At 37.1% G+C, this 21,562-nt stretch overlaps 1 protein-coding gene across 7 annotated transcripts in view; it reads left to right on the top strand.

The window, feature by feature from the left end:
* The window catches only part of MFSD11 (major facilitator superfamily domain containing 11), a 48,677-nt gene that overhangs the window by 3,122 nt on the left and 23,993 nt on the right, over positions 1-21,562 (top strand). For 2 of the 7 annotated variants that reach the window (XM_067308309.1, XM_013943735.2), the window contains 12 exons: positions 164-219; positions 1,281-1,388; positions 1,834-1,913; positions 2,012-2,108; positions 4,212-4,270; positions 6,695-6,836; positions 7,694-7,734; positions 8,873-8,938; positions 11,001-11,126; positions 12,104-12,278; positions 13,331-13,466; positions 14,828-18,658. In XM_067308309.1, the coding sequence (XP_067164410.1) occupies positions 164-219; positions 1,281-1,388; positions 1,834-1,913; positions 2,012-2,108; positions 4,212-4,270; positions 6,695-6,836; positions 7,694-7,734; positions 8,873-8,938; positions 11,001-11,126; positions 12,104-12,278; positions 13,331-13,466; positions 14,828-14,992 (1,251 nt within the window). In that variant the 3' untranslated portion in view covers positions 14,993-18,658. Of the gene's footprint in view, positions 1-163; positions 220-1,280; positions 1,389-1,833; positions 1,914-2,011; positions 2,109-4,211; positions 4,271-6,694; positions 6,837-7,693; positions 7,735-8,872; positions 8,939-11,000; positions 11,127-12,103; positions 12,279-13,330; positions 13,467-14,827; positions 18,659-19,267; positions 19,941-20,537; positions 20,969-21,562 lie in introns of those variants that run through there. The other 5 variants (XR_010886071.1, XR_001292716.2, XR_001292715.2 and 2 more) reach the window with 5 other exon arrangements.

Below are 21,562 nucleotides of genomic sequence, written 5' to 3'. Positions count from 1 at the left end.
CAGAGGTGTTGAGAGTTGTAATTAGTATTTTAATTATTTTGAGTACTTTTTAGAATCTGCTAATGACCAGTTCTAACTTTTAATTTTGACTTTATCTAATGCAAATGTTTTAAAACTGCAGATACTTTCCAACATGTTAATACATGTGGTTTTCTCCTCACAGCAAACGGTTATCACAAATTTAAACAACACAGATTTTCATGGCAGTGGCTATACAAGGTAATTTACAGAGATCTCATTGCTTTGCTTCTTGCAGGGTGAAGCCAGTTATAATTACATCTGGTAGGTTTATACTCTCAAGAGATTGTAATGTTCTGCTGACGTCACAATTTAATAACATTTTGAACAGTTTTGAACATGTTCTTTTCATATTTAAACAGTCTAGTTTTACTCTGATTATTAGTTTCTAATTGAACTGCATATCTGTTTTGCATATTTTCTTTGTAAAGAAAAAACCCCCCACTATATAGTCATCACATTCTCAGCTTTTTATCTTAGGAGATGAAGAAAGTGGATTTTTTTTATTTTTTTTAATAAAACTGCTAACTAAGGCCTTGGTTATTTGCCTTTGTGCACCTCTGTGCCCTTGTGTATGATAGGTTGTGCGGATCAGCTTGCAGGAAAGATTGCAACACAAAGGTGAAAGGAGCAGTGAGAAAGACAAGAGAAGCAAGGTTCAAAGCTGTGAAAAAACATAGCCAGACTCACTACTGAAATATTCACTTTCCACTTCAAGCATGAACAAAGACTTTTTGTATACCAAACTGATCCGTCACGTAGGAAAACTTGGTTGCTGCTTTTAAGGGTTTACAGTCTTAATTTAAACTGAAAATAGAGCTGGCACAAGACTATGTCTATAATATCTCTGTGGTATATTTGCCAGGAAATTAAAACCTCACTAAGAGATGAATGAGGGTCTGGAATATTCTCCCTTAGAAATACTGGGCACAAAATACAATACCTGTTGTTAAGTCACGGCTTGACAAATTCCTGTCATAAATTACAAGATGTGGTTGCCTGCAGTAGTTTGGGACTGGATTCAGTGATCCAAGAAATACTGTACACTCCTATATTCCTATATCAAGATAAAGTGCAATAGATGAAGGTAATTAACAACAGAAAGGAAGGAAATGTTTGAATATGGAAGTTATGCAGTTACTTAAGCTATACATACATTTAACTTGATACTTTGGAATCGTTTGAACAGTCTTAAATTAGCTGCACTTGAACCCTGCATTTTATTTTAAGTACTTAATCATCTTTGTTGTTTATTTATGTAGCATGTCCATTATTTATGGAGTATTCTCTGCATCAAATCTTATTTCACCTTCAGTAGTTGCGATAGTAGGACCTCAACTCTCCATGGTTATTAGTGGTGTATTTTATAGGTAAGTACTACTTTTGAAGTTTTGTCTGCCTCCTTTGAAGTCTCCTTTACTTTTTCACACTTAAGGCTACCATGCTCTCCATGAAATTGTACAGGTCTAAGTAAGGCATCTTCTTACACAAATACTTAGATACCTGTATCAGTAGATACAACTGTAACTTCAGGATACTCCAGCCTACAGGAAACGGAGCATATTTTTTTCCACAGCATTTCCAGGCTTGGCTGACTGGAGTTCAGGTTGTGGTCTTAGGTTAATGCCTACATTTAAAAAAATTATTACATGTTTAGTGGAGTAAAAAGATTACCTTTTTTGACATATGACTTGAACTATTTTCAAAGGTCACTTAGGAGGGAGTGGCTGATTTACAGGAAGTAAGATATCTAATTGTTAAAGAACATTTTCTGTTTTAAATCAATATTCAATAAACTGTTCTGTTCTATTCTAGCTTATACATTGCAGTTTTTATCCAGCCTTCTACATGGGCTTTCTACACTGCTTCGGTTTTTATTGGCATTGCAGCTGCTGGTAAGCATTGTTCTTACCCTGCTCACTGTTCTTCACTGCATTTGTATATACCTCTAAAATATTTTTCTTGCTTGACTAATATATTTTGTCTGTTTCAGTGCTATGGACGGCACAGGGAAATTGCTTGACTGTAAATTCTGATGAAACTACTATTGGAAGGAACAGTGGAATATTTTGGGCACTCTTACAGTCTAGGTAAACTTTATTTGTTAAATCTTTCTTCGGTCATATGCATCTTTTACTTTTTACACTTTTTGATAAGTGGGAGACTGTTTAAAAATAAAACTGGAACTGCAGTTAATGAAGTGGAAGGGAGAGCTGGAAGCAACATTTCTATTGTGCAATATAGAGCAAGGAATAAAAATTATATTGCAGGCCTCTGCTCTTGTTGTGCTAAAAGGACACATCTCTGTTATGGGAGCATTTAGTATCCCTCACATCTGACAGAAATCTTGTTGCTCATGGAGGGCTGTGTTAATATGTGTCAGGGCCCTGAGTGCACTAATAAGCCTTAATGGCCTTGACCAGCCTCACCTGGGGCCTCCAGCACACCCTCTGGGGCCCAGGAGCTCCATTTAAGCTCAGCCCTGGGCCTTCAGTTCTTCTAGAGCTGTGCTGGAGGAGTACTGGTCTCTAGCTAAGCTTCAGCCATGCCTGTGCTTGGCTGTTGACCCTGTAGATCCAGGACAGTGAACAGTTTTGACCCATGAAGTGACTTCCTGGCTTGACTTTGGACCTGCTTCATTGCCACAACCTTGCCTGATGATCTGGACTCTTGGTTGAGCCTGGCTATGATCTCTGGGTCTGCCCTGCTTGCCCATGCTTGGCTCCCTGTTCCTTAGAGAGCAACTGGCCCTTGCTGCTCTCTGATAATTTGAACTGAAGTCACCGAACTTGGAGCAGTCAGCACTCAGGAAAGAGATCTTGGAGTCATTGTTGACGGTTTTCTGGAATCATTGGCTTAATGTGCTAATAATGAAAAAAGCCAACAAAATGTTGGGCCTCAAGAAGGGCACTGAGAATAACAGAGAGGATGCCATGTTGCATATGAAACCTTAGTGTGCTCTTGAGTATTGTGTGCACATATGGTTTCTGCATCTCAAGAAGAACATGATGAAGTTAAGGAAAAGCGATTAAAATGTACAAGAAGATGGAGCTGCTGCCTTGAGGAGAGACTAAAAAGGCTGGGACTCTTCAGTTTGAAGAAAAGAAGCTCGAGGAGGATTATACTCATGGATTACCAAATCCTGAAGGCAGCAGATGGGTAGAGCTGTTGCTCACCAAACGTTGCTGTACCGGAACTTGGGGCACTTGGTGAAGCCAGTAGAAGATTGGTTTGCAATAGATAAAAGAAAGTATGTCTTTACACAGTGGGTAGTCAGCTTCTGGAAATTGCTGTCACAGGAGATTGTGGAGTTGGAAAGTGTCAGCAAGTTCAAAAGGGGATTAAACCAATTAATTGGCAACAAGTCCTTAAATGGTTCCTAAAAGGACTAGGCAGGCCTATATCTTTTCCAACCCCTAATACAGAAATTCTGGATATTGGGAGATAATGAGGGGAATGAATGGCAGAAAGTGGCTATACCCATGAGCTTGCCCTAAATGGCATGCCCTAATGCCGTTGTTGGAGACAAAATACTGAGTTGATGCTCCGTTGATCTGAACCAGTGGGGCAATTCTCCTTTTTCCTTAAGTTTCAGATGCAGGAATTTGCTACTCTGATAATATACTGAAATGCTGTTTCCACCAACTCAACTAATCATGTATTTTAGAATGAGTAAAATGCATTGTTTTACATGAGGTAACTTAATTCTGTTCTGAATCACTGCTAATTCACAGCTACCATATTTTAGGGAGCTATAGGTAGATGCACAGAATTTCCCTTAAGCCATTAACAAACGAGATAGCACTGCTGGGACAATACTTCAGGCAAGACAAAAGACTCTCTTAAGGAATCATTACAAAACGATCTCTGTAGATTAAAGGCAGCTTTCTGAACTATTCAGTTCCAAAATTAGTGACAGAGGCAATTTAGAAGCTGATATCCCTGTTTTGCCACCTTCTAGTGTTTTGATTCCCCCAAAATGAATAGCCAGCATTATGTGGAAGAATCCTCTACTGTATTTAAAATAAGTGTATAGAGTAAGCGGTTTGCATGGAGAGTGTGACTAATTTTTGGTTTTTTTTGCAGTTGCACAATACTACTTTTGCATAGAGCAGTATTACCATGATGCTGCAACTTTAATCTTACCATAGAAAGTGCTGTTCACCTGTGTTGTCCTTTCTTTTTGTTTTCAGCCTGTTTTTTGGAAACCTCTATATATACTTTGCTTGGCAAGGAAAAACTCACATATCAGGTGAGTGTTACTTGTTTGTGTAAGGCTATCCTTTGAAGTCTGTTAACAGGAACAAATAGATGAAATAATGAAGTGGAAAATGGCAGGAAACTTGTACAATAGCAGATGTTTTTTTTTTTTTCCCAGCTCCTTGTTAGATAGTCCCTGTTTTGGGGGTATGCTTTTGAGTCCGTGTTCCGATATATGTCATACAAGGGCTGTGGGGTATCTTTGCATCCATCTTCCTGCATGCAATGCACTCTGAGTACCTTCTATTAAGATACTGTCTACTTGGGAAATTCTTCAGATGCTAGTTTAGAATAAAGTGTTCCACAATAGCTACTCTGGAATTTTCCCTGTGTAGACATGCTTATTCCAAAATAAACATATTCATGGGGGAAGGTATTCTGGAGTAGGTGTATGTTTTAACATCCACAAAGGGGATACACACTGTATCCCCCTTCCAGAATAAGTTCTTTGTGTAGACCAGCGCTCTAAATCAGATTGGGGATTGATTAATCTATGAAATAAAGGAAAAGAAAGGAAAACCATCCCGGTTCGTTTCAAGGTTGCACCAATCACTGTCCTATGACAAAGCAGTAGCAGGACAGAGGTTGAGGTGCCCAGCTGGACTGAGAGTGAGCTGCTTTAAACTGGTAGAATTGCTGGAGAAGTGTGTAAGCAACTGTAGTTGCAAGTCTTCCTTTCTTGGCATAGTTAATCAAGACTAACTTCCTAATAGGATTATAATACTATAATTTTCTATGTTTGACATTGCATTAGACTGCTAAAGAGCAGGAATTAGAGCAGCATGTACATATTCATGTTCTTAAGCTGGTTAGTGGTTGAAACTCATAGGTCTTAACGTAGAGATTGCTGGCAACTGTTACTGTAAGTAAGCAAGGCAAGGTGAGTGGGGGGTATCAGCTAAGAAAATGGCTAGCAATGGTGAAATTAGAGCAAAAATTAAGAATTTAATTACACAAAATGAGCATCACAGGAAAAACAACATTTTGGAGTAAATAAAGTTTATCATCCTCTTTTATAATGGTTGTGAGGGTTTCTTTTTTGCAGTCTAAAAAAAATACGGTATCTACTAAACTGATCAATTCTTCTAACATTCAGAAGATGAAGATATTTCTGTAGTCATTAAGGAATAAAATGTTGACTTTTAAAAGATAATTATCCGGCTGCAGAAATACTGCCCTGTTGAGATAAATAGTCCACTTCATAGCTCTGTTAGAGCCATTGTTTCATGTTCTCCACAGACACGGGCTTGGTAGCACATCACAGGTTAAGTTTTAAAGGTTAACTCCTACATTCCCTCTTCCTTATCACACAGGCTTAAACACTATTGAAAATACTGGAGGTGCTTTGAATCTGGTGGGCCTGAAATTCTTTGCATTCACACTGCTCTTGCTAATGTCAGAATACAGCACTTAAATGTGAGGGAGTTCCACTGTCACCTTTGTCTCCTCTTTAAATGGAAAACACTTGAAATGTCTTGAGTGTCCTCTTAAGTAAAAGCTAGGTGTTGGTATCACAAGATCTAACAGGATTTAAAAATCAATTCCTTCTTCCTTTTCCTATGTATATGAAAGCGTAACAGGCATTTCAAGAAGAAGCACATGCTCTCTTTTTGGTGTGTAACCATACGCAGATTATTTTTAATTGACTCAGAACAACTTTCTGTTTACTTTTAAGCTAGAAGGGAAATAAATGCAAGTGCATAGGCAATATCTTTAGGCTTGAACACTGGTCCAAATGTTAGTCTTTCTCAATCACAACTGTTAGCTGCTTCATAGCATTTTTTTTCTGCCTAGTATCTGTAAATTGGAATGACTGCTGTATCAGACTTTCCTATGCCAAACAAGTTGATTAGTGCAGCAGAGCTGGTGCATGCGGCAGCAATTAGTGTCCTTCAGATACTCATTACATGCTGTGTCAGTTACTGAGAGTTCAATGGTTTTAAGGCCTTAGTAGTTTACAAGTCTTGCAGTTTATGATGTTATATACCGCTAATATTTGTGGTGGTGGTAAAGAGGAGCTTTTTTAGAAATCTAAAGTGTTTTTGGGTAGTTTATATAATTCAAAGTGGACATAGCAAGTCTTGAAAGATGTGCTTTCTGCTAATAAATATTTTCTGTGTTTTCTGTGTTAATTGGCTCCTTATTAGTCATAGCCTTTGCATGACAAAAAATGTGAGTGACACTTTTTAATATTCAATATGCCAGTATTTTATTGGCATCATAAAGCGGAGACAAGAATTTGCCAGCTACTGAGTACCTTTTCCTCCATATATGAGGCAAGATACTAAAAGCTGTTGTTTTCTATGTATTTTAAGCACTATTACAAAGTATACCTGTGTTAGTTCTTTGAAGGTAGTTGACTTGACTTGAATTGTTTTTGCGCATCTAGTTATGACTCTTCTTTGTTTTTCCACAGAGAGTGATCGTAGAACTGTTTTCATTGCTCTGACTGTTATCAGTCTTGTGGGCACAGTTCTGTTCTTTCTGATTAGAAAACAAGAGGACACAAAAGCTCCAGGGGAGGAAGATTCTACTAATGAAATCCAGGGGGATAGCTCGTAAGTGCTTAGAGTAATAATGTATTGCCACATTTACAGGTGTATGTGTTCCTGCTCTGTGGAAAATCACATTCACTTTCCCCTCTGAACTGAAAACGTGAAAGTTGTGAACAACTTGTAGAATTACAGATTTAATAGAAGTGTCTGTATTTTAACAAGTGAGAATTAATAAGTGTTCTTCATATGACATTCTCAAGTATGGAGTGTAGTACAGCATTTTAAGTTTTTCCATTAATAAATGTCTTTGGAAAGATCATTTACTACTTTTCTTCACTGATTATTAAACGTGTATCTGCCCTTCGTAGTCTTTCTTGCCCTCGCTAGTCCAGTTTAAGGGTTGGAATGAGTAGAGATTATTCTCTTCCTTTGTATAGTTTATCTTTTACATACTGAAACATGTTCGTTGCATCTTATCTCAGTCTTTTTGCAGATACGTGGATGCCACCATGGTGAATAAATTAGAAATGCATAGGTAGACAGATAGATTTGGTACAGTCTTGCCTGAGGCATTGTTTTAGATGCATTTGTTTTATTAATAGAACAGTGAAAATATTAGAGAAACTTGAGCAAGTACAAGAGTGGGGAAAAAAAAAAAGTTCAATGTTACTTAAAGGAAAGACTCTGTTAAGGTTAATTTTTGAATAGCATACGCTTGCCCAGAGAGCAAATAAATTTTGTGGTTAGTAGTTTAGATTCTCAGAAACTTTTAATACTATATTAGTGTATTCCAGTGTATAATGCTGGGCTAGAAAATGTATAGAAAATTTGAAAAATGAATGAATCTACTTTCCACCATAGTGACTATAGTGTGGTGGTTATTCTTTTTCCATTTTGACTGAAGTCATTTATTTACACAGGTCTTCCCAAAGCAAAATGACGAGAGCAGTGGCTGCCTTTAGTAAGTACTGTTTCACATAAGAATTGCTTCCGAAAAAATTGAAATATCCTTTCCAGTTCTCCATGGTTCTGCTGATACGCAATCATGTAAAAATCACTTAGAACAAAAACTTGCAGAGAGTTACAGTTTTAAGAATGCATTTCAGTTATTCTACTTCAAATGTAGACCTTTAGGGCTGTCCTGTTTGGGGAAATGACTGCCAAATGGCAGTGGTTTTCAGGCCAGAGATTACAGTTTGTGTAGGGACACAGGACCGAGGAGCTGTGAGCCCGATAGACATTCAGGAGTATATATGAGTATGTGTGATTTTGAGCCTAGCAAAAATGGAGCTTGCAACTAGAAAAGCTTGGGAACCCCTGAACTAATGTGTGGGCAAATTACTGTTGCTGTGCAATTGGTGTGAGGTGGCTGGCTGTGCTTCAGAAGAGCTCCTTTCAGATGACCATATCATACAAACAAAGCTTGATTGCAAGCAAGGAGAGGTAAATTTTACATCTATTACATGCTAGTATTGTGGAGGAGTTTGGAGGGGTGCTGCCTTGATGTAATTTCAGATCCCAGCTACATTGCAATAGCTTGTTTATATAGATAACCTCAAAGAGAACAGTCATCACTTGGGAAAGCCACTTCATGAAAGTGTTTTTCACTTAATGGGATACAGGAGTGGCGTATTGTTGTATTTTGTCACCAAATGATGTCACTTAAGAACAACAATTCTGAGCTGTAAGTGTCTGGAGCTTCCACTGAAGTTTGATGTGGTCTTCCTGTGACAATTGGCTTGTTTTGAGAACATGAAGGGTTTTTCTGACAATTTGTTCTTTAAAGATATGATCACCATGAGCTAAGAGAGTACAAAAATGCAATGAGTAAAAAAAAAAAAATTGTAAAAAAACCCAACAGCATTTAACTGTTGGCCTCCTTCCATTTCTTACAAAAAAGGATTTCAGTTCACCTCATTTCTTTTAAACTGCAAGTCAGGCTCTGTCTGTTTAGCACCATATTTTTACTGTAATAAAGAAAATAATAATTTGCATAATTTTAGCCTATTTTTACTTTAAGCAAAGATCAAAAGAGAGCGTAGATTCTCTGAATAATGTTAGTGGAAGTTATATTAATTTCCCTTGTTATTTCTTTACAGAGAGATCTATTAAGCTGAGCTTTACCAAAGAGATTCTGCTTCTCAGTGTTACAACAGCCTATACAGGTATAAAGCAAGCAAAATGTATGATCATGTAGCAGCATGAGGGCATTGTTTGGGATTTTAACCAAGAGCACCAGACTGGGATTGTTTTTCTGTATCTCTGTAAATATTACCTGAATATTTGGATCATCTTTGAATGGGTTATCAATTTATGACACTTTTGTGTTCTGGAAATCATTCCCGTATGGGAGGAGAGGCACATCTAACTCTTCTAGAACTGACAGATGGAATAAAAGTTGTTCAGTAAGGTTCTGGATCACCCAAATGAGGGTTAAGCAAGTTTTACATAGCTGTCTCTGTGATTTGACATTAAACTTATTGATAAGTTGTAGATGATATTTAATGTAACTACATTGCATTTGAATTAAATCCATTTTTGTAAATGGGGCTTTCAGTGTCACCTCCATTAGCCTTGTAATGAGGTGTGGGAGATTACTAAAAGAGTCCTCATTTTAGTGTTGCTTCTATTGGGAAAAAGTTTAGACATTTTCTACCTTTTTGTCATTAGTATTTGCAGTGGCAGGAACTCTCTTTTTAGCAGCTTTAGTTAAACCTGCTCTGGAATGTTAGACCAAGGTATGAGTTGTAGAACAAAAATAGATGTATTTTTCCATAAACTGAAGTGTTTCTTCCATTAAAAAGACTGTCAGACACAAAAATATGTTACTGGGATTCTTTAATGGATTTTTTGGTGTCTCTATGTCTTTATTTGGCTTCAGATGTAGCTCCGTTTATGATCAAATTAAGCTTTAGGGAGAATAGGTACATCTTCAGGACCTCAGCTTTGATTTAGCATTACTTAAAAAAAAAAAAAAAAGCTCTTGTACATGAAAAGAAACTTGAAAATGTGAATAAAGTATTAACGGTGCTGTAATACCTGCCAAAGTTTGCAGTCAGTGTCTTCCAGTGAGGCCGCAGCAGTAGCAGCTATGAAGTCAGCACCAGCAACTAATCTGAATCACAAATTACTTAACAGTATCTCCAGTGTTGCTTTAACCCAAACTGACTAATTTGAATTAGACTTAAACATCTAGTGCAATGGGAATGTGAAGCAAGACGTCAAGTTTTGCTTGATTAATCCAAAATTTGGACTTCCAGGTAGCTCAAAAAAATCAATCCGGCTTGGAAAGATTAGATGCTGCCATCTGGTGGCTAACGGTCATGATTGCCACTTTATATTGGAAAATACAAATTTTCATAAGGTCAGCAAAAGCTTTTGCTTCCAAACGTTATTCTGATTATTAAGACTGCTCAAAAATCATCCTTTTTTGAGGCTCTGCGGTTCTCATACCACATTAGGTGGCCTGCTACTGCTAGATGATTATGTGGTGCACCCTATGGTTTGTGGTGGCAAAGAACAGAGGAGGTGAAATACAAAAACAGTTTAATTTCTAAACTGTTTTTTACTTGTTTGAGCATAACACTTTGTTTTAAAATATACTTTCTGTTAAGAAAGTGATATTTATACACTGAAAAATTGTTATGGTCATACTAGCTAGACTCAGTTCTGTTCCCTTTCCTCACAGTAATGGCAGTAGAAAGAAAGAGTTTTAAAAACATTGTCCTTACATACATAATGAACTAAAACTTAACATATTATACTGCTTTTCTGTATTAGGAATCTTGCTACTTGTGATTTGGGGATCTAGGTGGTCTTCCTCAGAAAAGGTTTTCCAAATTATAGCATTTCTTACTCTGAAATAGGTTTTATTTCCTTTCCTTAATTATTGTGCAGTGTTATTTCATGTGGCTCTTTTTATGAATTTTGGGAAATCACCCAAATGTAATTGCATCAATAGAGCCAGTACTGAACTTAAGTGCATGTGTGACACTAGCAAGTGTGGCACAGAGTGTGTTTCTAATATTGCTTACACAAACTGACAGTGTTTCATAATTAGATAGCTTAAAATCACCCCCTGTTTGCTTCTATTACATATATCTCAGTTAAATATGTATTTTCAAGATACTCTAGGGATAAACAGCATTTAGACATAATTCTTTTCATAACTGTTTCTTAAGTAATATATAACAGTTCATCTGTCATTTTTTTTGGCTTCCTTCAAAGGTTTGGAATTAACTTTCTTTTCTGGAGTATATGGAACGTGCATTGGTGCTGTGAATAGATTTGGTAATGAAGAGAAGAGCCTTATTGGTCTCTCTGGTATTTTTATTGGTGTTGGAGAAATTTTAGGTGAGTTTAAACTTATTAACTTTTAGAGGGAGAAAAAAAAAGATTAAGATGCTGCAGTTATTCAAAATGTTGTTTGTGTTTAACTCAGTAGTGTCTTTCAAGCTTCTAACAATGATTACATGAAAAAAAGTCAAATATATAAAAAAAATTGTCAACATTGTTCATTATCGCACTGTGAATTGTGCATTACACCTTGTTTGTACTGAAAGAAAGTGTATGCAGACCAGGATGTGAAATACTATTGACTGCGGATCTTAAGATTCTGTGTTCTTTTTGGCTTAGTGCAAAGCACTGTACAAGATTTAGAAACTCGAGGCCATCATGTTATTAGGAAATTTTCAGCATTTCAGTATTTTGTTTTTAAATAGTAGTCTGTTTACATTTGTAGTTTTTCTTAGGTGAATACTTCTTAATTATTTTTTTTTAAAGAAAAGAACAATAGCAATTGCACAGCTAAATTTATTCAGAGGGGAAAAAAAGGGTAAGCTTATGTTAAATGAGAGTTTGATATTTAAATAAAATTGAATACCAATAAAGTTCATTAAGTAAATACACTGGGTTTTTGCTAAAACTAAAGTACTGCAGTGTTAAACGCTAGCGCTAGCAATCCATAGAGATCCATGCATTTGCAATTGATAAAGCTAAGCCTAAGTTTATCCCCTGTCACTCGATACTATTGCAATACTGGAGGAAATGGTGGCTGTGGGCAAAATATGTACAACCCAGAGGTTCTGTCATCTGGCGAATAGGGCTGTCAGGTGTGGCAAGCTCCTTGGGGCTGGCTTCAGCTCTGTCGGTCTCTTTTTCAGTATCTAATATGGAGAAGTTCATAATCTGTTTTCAGCATTTGTTGCAATATTTTGAGTTTGGTTCATTTCTTTATATCTTTCAGTTCTGGTTTAAAGGGAAGTAACTAAACTCTCAGATTTCTGTTTTCCTAAGTAACAATGATTATCCAATCTTTTCCACTCCAACAGGTGGTGGAATCTTTGGTTTAGTGAGCAAGAAGAATCGCTTTGGCAGGAACCCTGTTGTGATGCTAGGCATCATTGTGCATTTCATAGCCTTTTATTTAATTTTTTTCAACATGCCAAATGATGCTCCTATTGCTCCTATGGAAGGAACAGATGGTATTGCTTATATGATTCCAAGGTATGTGAACTTTTTTTTTTGACTGTTGTAATTGAGGATATATATAAAAAGCTTGTTCCTCTAATAGAAAAGCAGCTTCAAAGATTTTTCTGTGTAGAGACTAACCCCGTAGAAAAGGCTATGAGGAATTCTCAGCTTTCATTAACGCTAGGTAGTCTACCATTTCACACCCAGTTTAGGAATTTAAATGGCATGGGAATAGAAAGCATGTGATGATATTTGGTAGCAATTCTGTTGTTTGAGAGCATAACTGTAACAGGTGTGAGAAATAGCTGTTGTACTAGATGTCAGGAACTGAGTTTCTTCTAAAACAGCGTTGGGCTCAGTCAGTTTTACTACAGCACAGAGCACCAGCCTTACACTGTTATACTGATACCCAAGGCGTTTGAATGGTTATTGTCAAAGTCCAGGGGATCTACCTGGAGCCAGACTCTCTCTGTCGCTTACATGGCTCACTGTTAGGGAAGAAATTGAGGGAGTTTTTTTTTCTCATCCTTGCAACCTTCTGTTGGGGTGTATTTTTTGCCAGTTTGTTTGTAAACATAGTGTTGTCACTTTGTTTGGACCCAACTGCTAATTTGCAGTTTTAAGTATTTGTGACTGTGCAGATGACTATTTTTCAAACTGTAGTATTTGCAGTACGTACAGTTTTCTGCAATATGAATGATTCTGTCTTTCTGTCACGCTCCTTCCGTTTTTATGAACTCGCTGTGCGTGTCTGTCAGCTTTGGATCACTGCCTTGTGGGCTTCATGGCTCCAAGCACCATGAGTTCTTTTAGCAGCTCTCATTCAGTGTAGAGTTGACTGCAGGCACCAGTAGCAGAAATCTTAACCTTCCAGGATTTAAAATCCAATGAAACTATTCTTCCTGCCAGCCAAATGTTCACAGTTCTTTTCCGTTGAAATTTAGAGGTTGATAACTTTCTTCTGCTCTGTTTCCAAACAAGTCTGACAACAATAGTTTATGGGGGTAGAGCATTACTTTAATCAGTAGCTGTGTAGGCTGTTTGAACAAATGGCTTTTAGATTTGATTCCTCTTTTTTTCTTCAGCAAAGAGGTGGCTATTTTCTGCAGCTTTCTGTTGGGCCTGGGAGACAGCTGCTTTAACACGCAACTCCTCAGTATTTTGGGATTCCTTTATTCAGAAGACAGCGCTCCTGCCTTTGCCATCTTTAAGTTTGTTCAGGTATTATATCATACAGCCTTTTGAATGTATGTTTATTGGTATACTATTAAAATACTTTTTTAATGAGCTCAGGAAAATTAATTCTGCTGTTCCTGCGAAGGATAGGGACCTGTTTTTTATTATTATTGTTCACAGGAGGAAAAGAAGTTTTCAGGTAGCAGTCGCTAAATTCTGTAGCTTGGTGCAAGTGATTCATAAGTGATAGTTCAATAATGTGTTTTGAGGGAGGTGAGAGATGTTGGTTGTTCTGGTTTAAAGTCAAAAGGCAAGTACAGTTAAGCAGGTTTTTTGGTAATATTTATTTACCAAATTTATTTACTGAAGGAAGTCTTTGGTGATAGAGAAGTAAGTTAAAAGGAAAAGAGTTATTTAAATAGTGGTTGAAGAGTTTGCAGATGTTGTGCCATGTCACTGGGAGTTGCCAGTGTGTAGACATAAGAATTAAATTGTATTATTATTATTATTTTTTAAAGTCATCATAATCCCCAAATAAACGCACTTTTACTAGTTGGAGACTGGATGAAAAGTCCTTTGTATTATATGAATGCAACTGCTGTGTTCTGGATAGATCGTTTCACTTACAGGCATTAGCCTTGTTTGGTACTGAACTTTGCAGGTCAAGACCTGTGTCGGTGAAAGGTATCAGTAGAAAAATTGTGTACAAAGTGTTGAAATTGTTCGTGCGTGGTCACATCATAGTAAGCTAGGGCTGGGGGCAGAGTTTAGGGTTTGTCTAGTTTAATAGATCGCAGGTGCTTCCTTCAAAAATTTCTTATTTTCAGTGATTTTCATGCAGTGCTCCATTTAATATCTTTCTGGATGATGCGTAATAACTTACGAGATAGATATCGAATATAAAGATTCTTTACGCTACGTGAGGTCTAATGAATATTTATCCTTAAAAAGGATGGATTGCAAGTAAGCAATGATACTTGTCAGAGCTTCTAACTATTTTGTTATAGAACTGTTTGTGATGTTATAAAACTGAAAAAGGTTCTCTGGATTTTGTCTTAAATCCCACTCATGCTTTGGCTGTGTTTCCAGACTAACTGTTCTTAAATACCAGAGAATCGCATTTGTGATGCGAAAAGCGCTTCCGAGTGTGGGCGTTCGTTTTCTACGGTGAACATTATTTAAATAACAAGTCAAAACTAAATCTGTTGTGTGTGGTGTCAAGACACGTGCTGGAATATAATAAAGTTTTAAAACGGTACCATCTACTGAAGAGACATACTATCAAGACATCGATAAGTTGCATGCTAAACTGTATGTCAGTTTGATAATACTTGTATAGTAATGCTAGACCGTATATTTCCACTGCTAATCTTTTGCTTTGTTTTTTTCTTTTTTTCCCCTCTCAGTCCATCTGTGCTGCAGTTGCATATTTCTACAGCAACTACTTCCTCCTTCAGTGGCAACTCCTGATCATGGTGGTTGTGGGGTTCTTTGGAACAATTACTTTCTTTACCGTGGAGTGGGAAGCAGCAGCCTTTGTTGCCCGTGGCTCTGACTACAGCAGCATTTGAGAGAGGTGCCGTGTCTAGCCCAGCGTAAGGAAAAGCACAGGCACGTTTACTGTGAAGTGATGTGAGAAGGTGAAAAGATCAAGCTGCAGAGGCTAAGATGAAGGAAGCCGCTGCTAAATCACTGTCGATCTAACTGGTGGGAACTGTGATAAGGAAACATGGGGGAAAAATGCCAAAATTGAAAGGATTTTTTTTTTTTTTGCTTTAATCAACTGAGCATGAGATGCAGGTTCTCAAAAATCAGATATTAGAAATGGGAGGAAATGGAGATCTGTGCATCGAACAACATTGTTCTGAGACATCCCTTTCTGAATGTTCAATTGCCTAATTTCACTCTGTCCTGCATTACAGAAATTACGGTTTTGTTCCTCTCACCTTAATTATTTTATCTGGGTTCCAGTTCTGCAGACGCTCAAATTCTTCTATTGAATGAGTGATATTTTTATAAGGTACGTTATGTTTCAGTGTGTCTGCATGACTGACAAATCAATTCATGCCATTGACTTTTTCAACAATTACATACACAGAGGCATTTCTGTGGAAGTTGATGTCTTCTTATTCGGTATTATTACCCAGTTCCTTGATTTCCAGGCGTTTGTTGTTAATCTATTTCATGTTTTTAAATTTTATCAGATGCATTTTTTTTTAAGAGGAAGTGACTCTTCTGTAGTGTGATGTAATAGATTTTTACAAGAATTTGAGCAAAGACCCTTTTGCTTTGTCCTTTTCAAGGACATGATCCCGAGATCTGCGGAGCACTGACAGTTGACAGTGGTATATTTGTTGGAGTGGAGTGTTCACCATTTCTCAGAATCAAACTGCTTTGGGATGGGTGCTGTAACTTTCTTCATATAATGCTGTATGAAGACATGGTTTCCCTCCCAAAATCACTTATGCTCCCAGATAATTCTGTTGAGTTCACGGAAATTCTCATCTGCTATTATAACTTAATTGCAGAGTGATGACAGCTTGTGTTAGATTTACCTGTTAGTAAAGGCATTCTGTGATGGGAGCGTTTTCTGTGATACCCTCTTAAAGTATGAATAGACTCAGAACATGAACTGGAAAAATGATCTTGCAGTATTTATCCTACTGCATAGTCTAAAAATATCTGAAAAGGTTGACATAGGTTGTTTTATTTAGTATATTTTGGGAAGACGTGCTGTAAGCTTATTCTGCCAAATGCAAAAATAAGGCTAATACCATAGCAACTAAGGTTTTAATTCAAAACTGTTATAGATGGTCATATAAAATAGACAGCAAATGCAACCCACCTTGATTTTTTGTTTATCTGCTTGACTTTGTAGTACTTGCAGTTATGTTTCTGTCCTGTTGACAAACAAGATGCAACTGAGAGCAGATATGGAACACTGAGAAAGATTTTTATTTATTTATTTTTAAGACACTCCATGGGGCTATTTTTAGGAGAGTACTGTCTGTCAACCTTTTTATGCACACTCAGAATGTTCATGTCTTATTTTTTAAAGACAAGTCAGAAAGTTGCCTTGGAGTATGTGTTGGTAGCTCCTGCATGTCATAACTACATAGATGTAGCAGAGGTTAAACTTGAAGAGGGAGTATGGTATCTCCTGTGACTTTGGCTGTCAATTTTGCTCTCACAGGGCGAGTAACGCAGCTCTCTGGAGGCAAATCCCTGTTCGTGCATGGTAAAACAGCAGAGAAGCATTTTTTCTGAGGCAGATAGAAAGGAGTTTTGAATTCACTCCAGGCTTTTGCTGTGAGGCCAGTGAGGTGTTAATTGGGAAATTAGTGGGCACCTGAACAGTTGGCAAGCAAAGAAATTAGCGGAGTCAGGAGAGCCTTCCTGTCTTCCAGGAGACTCAGTAAGTGATATAAAAGAGATGGAGAAGAACACAAGTCAAGAGAGGGGTTACTGTAGCCATTCTAATTTGCCAGGCAAACTGAAAAAGCAGTGCTTGTGGTATTCAATCAATATATATGGTTAATGTGACTGGCTGCACTTCAATGTCTCTTAAGCAGTCTCTATGCTGTAATTTGAAACATACTATTCTTATATATTGTACACTGTAAAAGGTATAGATGACAGGATGCTTTCAGTGATTAGATTTCTCTTGTTGGATACTTGCTAGTACTTTCTCTAAAGTACCAAAAGGGATAAAGAGCTTTTCTTAAGATACGGAATTATTGACTTTAGTCCTCAAACTGTTCTTGGGACCTGTTCTCCCCTACATGTCAATGAGAGAAGACAGACTGAAAGTCCACAAGGAGCAATTTTGTCTTACAGTACGTAGAAGACAAAATGATTCTCAGGTCTTGCGGCGATGAGCAACTTATAGGTGCATTTAATATAATGCAATTTAATTTTAGCTGGGCAATGGTTCTCACGAGGTTGCTTTTAAAACTGATCCCTTTTAATGAACTTCTGTGTTGTTCATCTGGGATATAAGAATTATATAGACTATTTTAATAAAAGTTAAAAAAAGATCTTCTCTGAATGTGCCTGTTTTCAGCAAGAACTTTGAACTGACTTTCAGGGATGCTAATGAAATAGGGCTTGTGCATGTTCAGCACCGATATCATGGTGTTCATCACCAATATGTTCAATATCAGGTAATGTAAAAGGGCCATTTGTAACTATTTATTGGGTCATTAAAGTGAACTGTTACTGCTCTGCGACAAGTTTTACAAGAAATCCACAAATTTTTCAAACCTGCATCATGGATAGCCAATGTTTTTTAACTATTAACCATATGAATATCACTTCTAACACTTGATCTTTAGAAACATAGAAAATCTCAGTTATTCAAGCAGGCCATGACACATGATTACTTTTAACTTAGTCATATTTCTTCGGTGTGTCAGGAGATGAAAAATGCATCCAGCTACAGACGGCAGTCAGATCCGTCAGTTTTGGAACCGCAGTATAAAGAGCGATAACGTTGACATCCATTTATGATTCTATCTCCATCTTTTTATCAGCATATACAGGCCCTGTGACTGTGCCCCATTCATCTCGCCTCCCTTGGCATTTAACCCATTTCCTATGAATCTGAGTTAGGAGTTTTCTGGTTTTTTTCAGTGGAACTGGAAAAAGGCTTTTGCTGTATTTGTTGTATTGTGGTTTTGGTTTATATTGGGAATTTAACTTTATGAACAAAATTGCACATTATGTTGCTTGGGTTAATTAAAAAAAACCCCTCTTTCATTTGTTTTTCACTCCTCTTATCCTTTTATGTTGTTAGTAAGGTTTAATATTCTGGCATATCACATCCCAAAGTTTTTCAAACAAGTGCTGAAGAGGAAATGAAAACTGATATTCCTGACATTTAGTGCTAAAGAAGCTGTTACAAATTAGTCTTTCATACTTGTCATAAGCATGTGATCGTATCTGCATTTGTCTTGGCAGTTGGTTTTCATTCTGGTATAATATCAAAATGTATGCAAAGAGAAAATTTCTCTGTAGACCTTGGTCATAATTAAGTGATATGCTTTTATTTTTGTTGTGTTAATTTGGTTAAGTATAATCTATGTTAGAAAGTTGAAATAAGGAATAGAACCATTTATAAAATACTCCTTATAAAATAATCTAATCTATATAAATTTCTGCAGGTATAGCTAAACCAGTAAGGGGCATTTAAAAGAAAGAAATTGCAACCTTTACTGCGGTCTCTATCTTAGCGGAAACCCATGTGTGGTGCAGTTATTAAAAGCAAGAAAGTTTTCTGCTAGTATAGTGTTGTGGTTTTTTTTTTTTTTTTTTTGTAACTGGTTTAAACTATACTGGAAAGAAAACTTCCTGGTGGAGTTTGCTGGTATAACTTTATGAAAAAATAATTTTCGTTTAGAAAACTCTACATTCAGGACGCTGTGTCAGTTGACAAAATTGACAAAGCTCCATTTGACTCCCTTTGAACTCCAGTAGTTTACTTTAGCTGGGGAATGTGGTTCCTTGATTACTGTCATGACTAAATGCCACTAATTAATGTTACAGAGGTTGCCTAAGAGCTTGGCTCTGAAAAGTAGGCTGTGTATGAAGAGAATCTCAAAGACTGTGTTTTTTTAGGGCAGTGTGTAATTTTTTGCCATCTGTGTAAATAACCACTGTGTTCAACGTGTCAGTGAACACAATATTCAAATTTGTGACTCTGTGCAAGTATATTAGTTAATATAGGACCTTAAGGTCATGTCTGAATTTTCTAGCAAAATGTATTTTCTAAGATTTTATCCATGCCTCACTTAAGCTAATTGTATGTGAGCACTAGTTAATACTATATTTTCCATGTTCTCCATTAGGTTTTCTAACATGCTGGCAGAAATACAGAAAATGACAGAATTTAAAGGTGGAGATGGAGGCAAGAAGTTAACTGCTTAACAAGATACTACTTGACATTCTGATATGACCACCTTGGTTGAGAAGCAGTGCCGAGACTCTTATTTGTTGTGGTTTCCATGGATAAATTCAGAAGGATGTTTGATTAGTTTAACTCCAGAAATTGCGTTAGTGCCACAGAGAAAGCACTAATGAGCAGAGAGTGGAAGAAACATCCTTAGAGTGCAATAGAGAGCAAATTTGGAACCAGGCAGAATACTTCACAGCAGGCAAGTGAAGGAAGTGCTTTGGTCAGCTGAGCTTAGGCGTTTAGCTGCTGCTGGCATTGCTCAATTTCTATTTGTTTCATATTTTCTCTGCTGTCTTAGTTATTATTTCATCTTAGTCCTCTTCCAAGCTATCCTTTCTCTTTTGTTTGCATCTCGATGTTGTGCAAAGCCTAATTTAAATTGGTTTAAACCTTTTCTACGTTAATAAAAGGTGTCTTTGGGTTAGAGCTGGTGATACACTAATTGAGAACAGACTCACAAAATTATTATCCTAATGAAAGTAGTGATTTCAAGGGAGTGTACAGAGTGAAAACAGACTCTTTACTATGTTTCTTCCTATTGTCACAGCCATGCAAATAAAAGTGAATCACAGCCAGTGTTTTTGCTAATATGCTTGTTAAGTTGTCAACTCGCTCTTGTCGCTGTTTTAAACTGTATAGTCATGCCAGGGGCTTTGTAGAAAGGAGACAAATAGTCTTGGCTGGTGGATCTTTAAGTGCTTTGTGTCACCTGTAAGGGCCCGCTTAAGAAAATGAATGTGTCTTGTTTAGCACTAAACAGCCCTTTTGAGCCACTTAATTCTAGTCATGGCGTAGACTAGTGAGATGCCTTAAGGAAATCGGTGCTGACTTTTGGTCTTGGTCCGTTCCCTTGCTCCACTGGAGAGCTCGTCTTGTGAAAACTGACCCTGCTGTAGAAAGGAGAATGTGTTCTAACCTTTTCTTAGTGTGTTGGTCCATCTTCCAGTATCCTCCCCCACAAGTGCAGGTATTTTCTTCCCAATTAATTTCGTGTGTACATGTCTGATGGTCCCTTGCAAAACTGGTCAGAATTATGGGTTATAGATTGTTACTTTGGATCCTGTTTATCTCAAATTAAATGTAGGTGAGGAGGGCTGCTGTTCAATCAGAAACTAGGTAGGTGAAACACATGATTCAGTCCAAGTCCTATTTTCTTATTGCAGCTGGAGGGCTTGGAGGGAGCAGTGGATTGTATGTGAAAGAACAAGACTGCAGAGATGAAGATACCAAAGGAAAGTATGAAGTGCTTCATGCCAGGAGGCCAGTACAAAGGAGCTTTGCCTGCTGCATTTTTCCCTGCAGATTCTGTAACTTGCGGAATCTTTGAAATCTGCTGTAGTTCCACTAGTGTGAAGATGGGATGGCCTTAGTATTCTGATTTCCAAGGTATAGAATCTATATGCAATAGCTGATTTTAAAATCCTTTATATGAACAAATATAAAAACTTCCTAGGTTAGTTTTTCTCTACACAAAACCCTTTGAATCTTGGGATAAAGGGACATTTTGGAGTTTGCATTTCAAAGTTATGTCATGAAGGGAAGGAAATGGAAAGGAGGTTTGTGCCTCAAATGAAAAATCATCCATTCTGTCATATTAAAGGGAAATTGCTATTTGTTAAGGTCACTTACTGAAATTAGCTTCAATTAAGCAACCTGACTAAATGCAATGGTCACTGCTTATTGTCAGGACCACTCATCTTGTGGTAATGTCTGACCTGCAGAGTTTGTTACGATTATTAATCTTTGTAAAAGAACAATTACACAGATAATAACCTGTTTAAAAGAGCCATACTATCATACATCATTGTTTCATGCTTGCAGAAGTATAACTGTGATATAGAGTCTTTGTTTAACTGCTCCAGTGCTGATTGATTGTACTGGAGAAATTAAAAAAATACATATATATATTTCCTCTGTAGCAGTGCAAACAGAACACTAACACAGATCATTCAAGCAATCCTTCACTTGAATCTGTGAACTGGTGGGACCTATGCATTTTCTGGTAACAGTAGGAAAGATGGCTAATTTACTGACTTTACTCCTGATAAAAAGATACGGTTTTAAGAGCAAATTTAATTTTATGGTCTGTAGACAATGTTTTGCTTTTGTCCTAAGCATTGCTACTTCAGCACTTAAGGGCTCATTTCTTAAAAGTGGTCAAAATGATTCTTTTAATTCGTAATAGCAC

This window comes from Apteryx mantelli, chromosome 19, assembly GCF_036417845.1.
Source record: "Apteryx mantelli isolate bAptMan1 chromosome 19, bAptMan1.hap1, whole genome shotgun sequence".
NCBI classification, from domain to species: domain Eukaryota; kingdom Metazoa; phylum Chordata; class Aves; order Apterygiformes; family Apterygidae; genus Apteryx; species Apteryx mantelli.
This window is presented reverse-complemented; position numbering and strand designations above follow the sequence as displayed.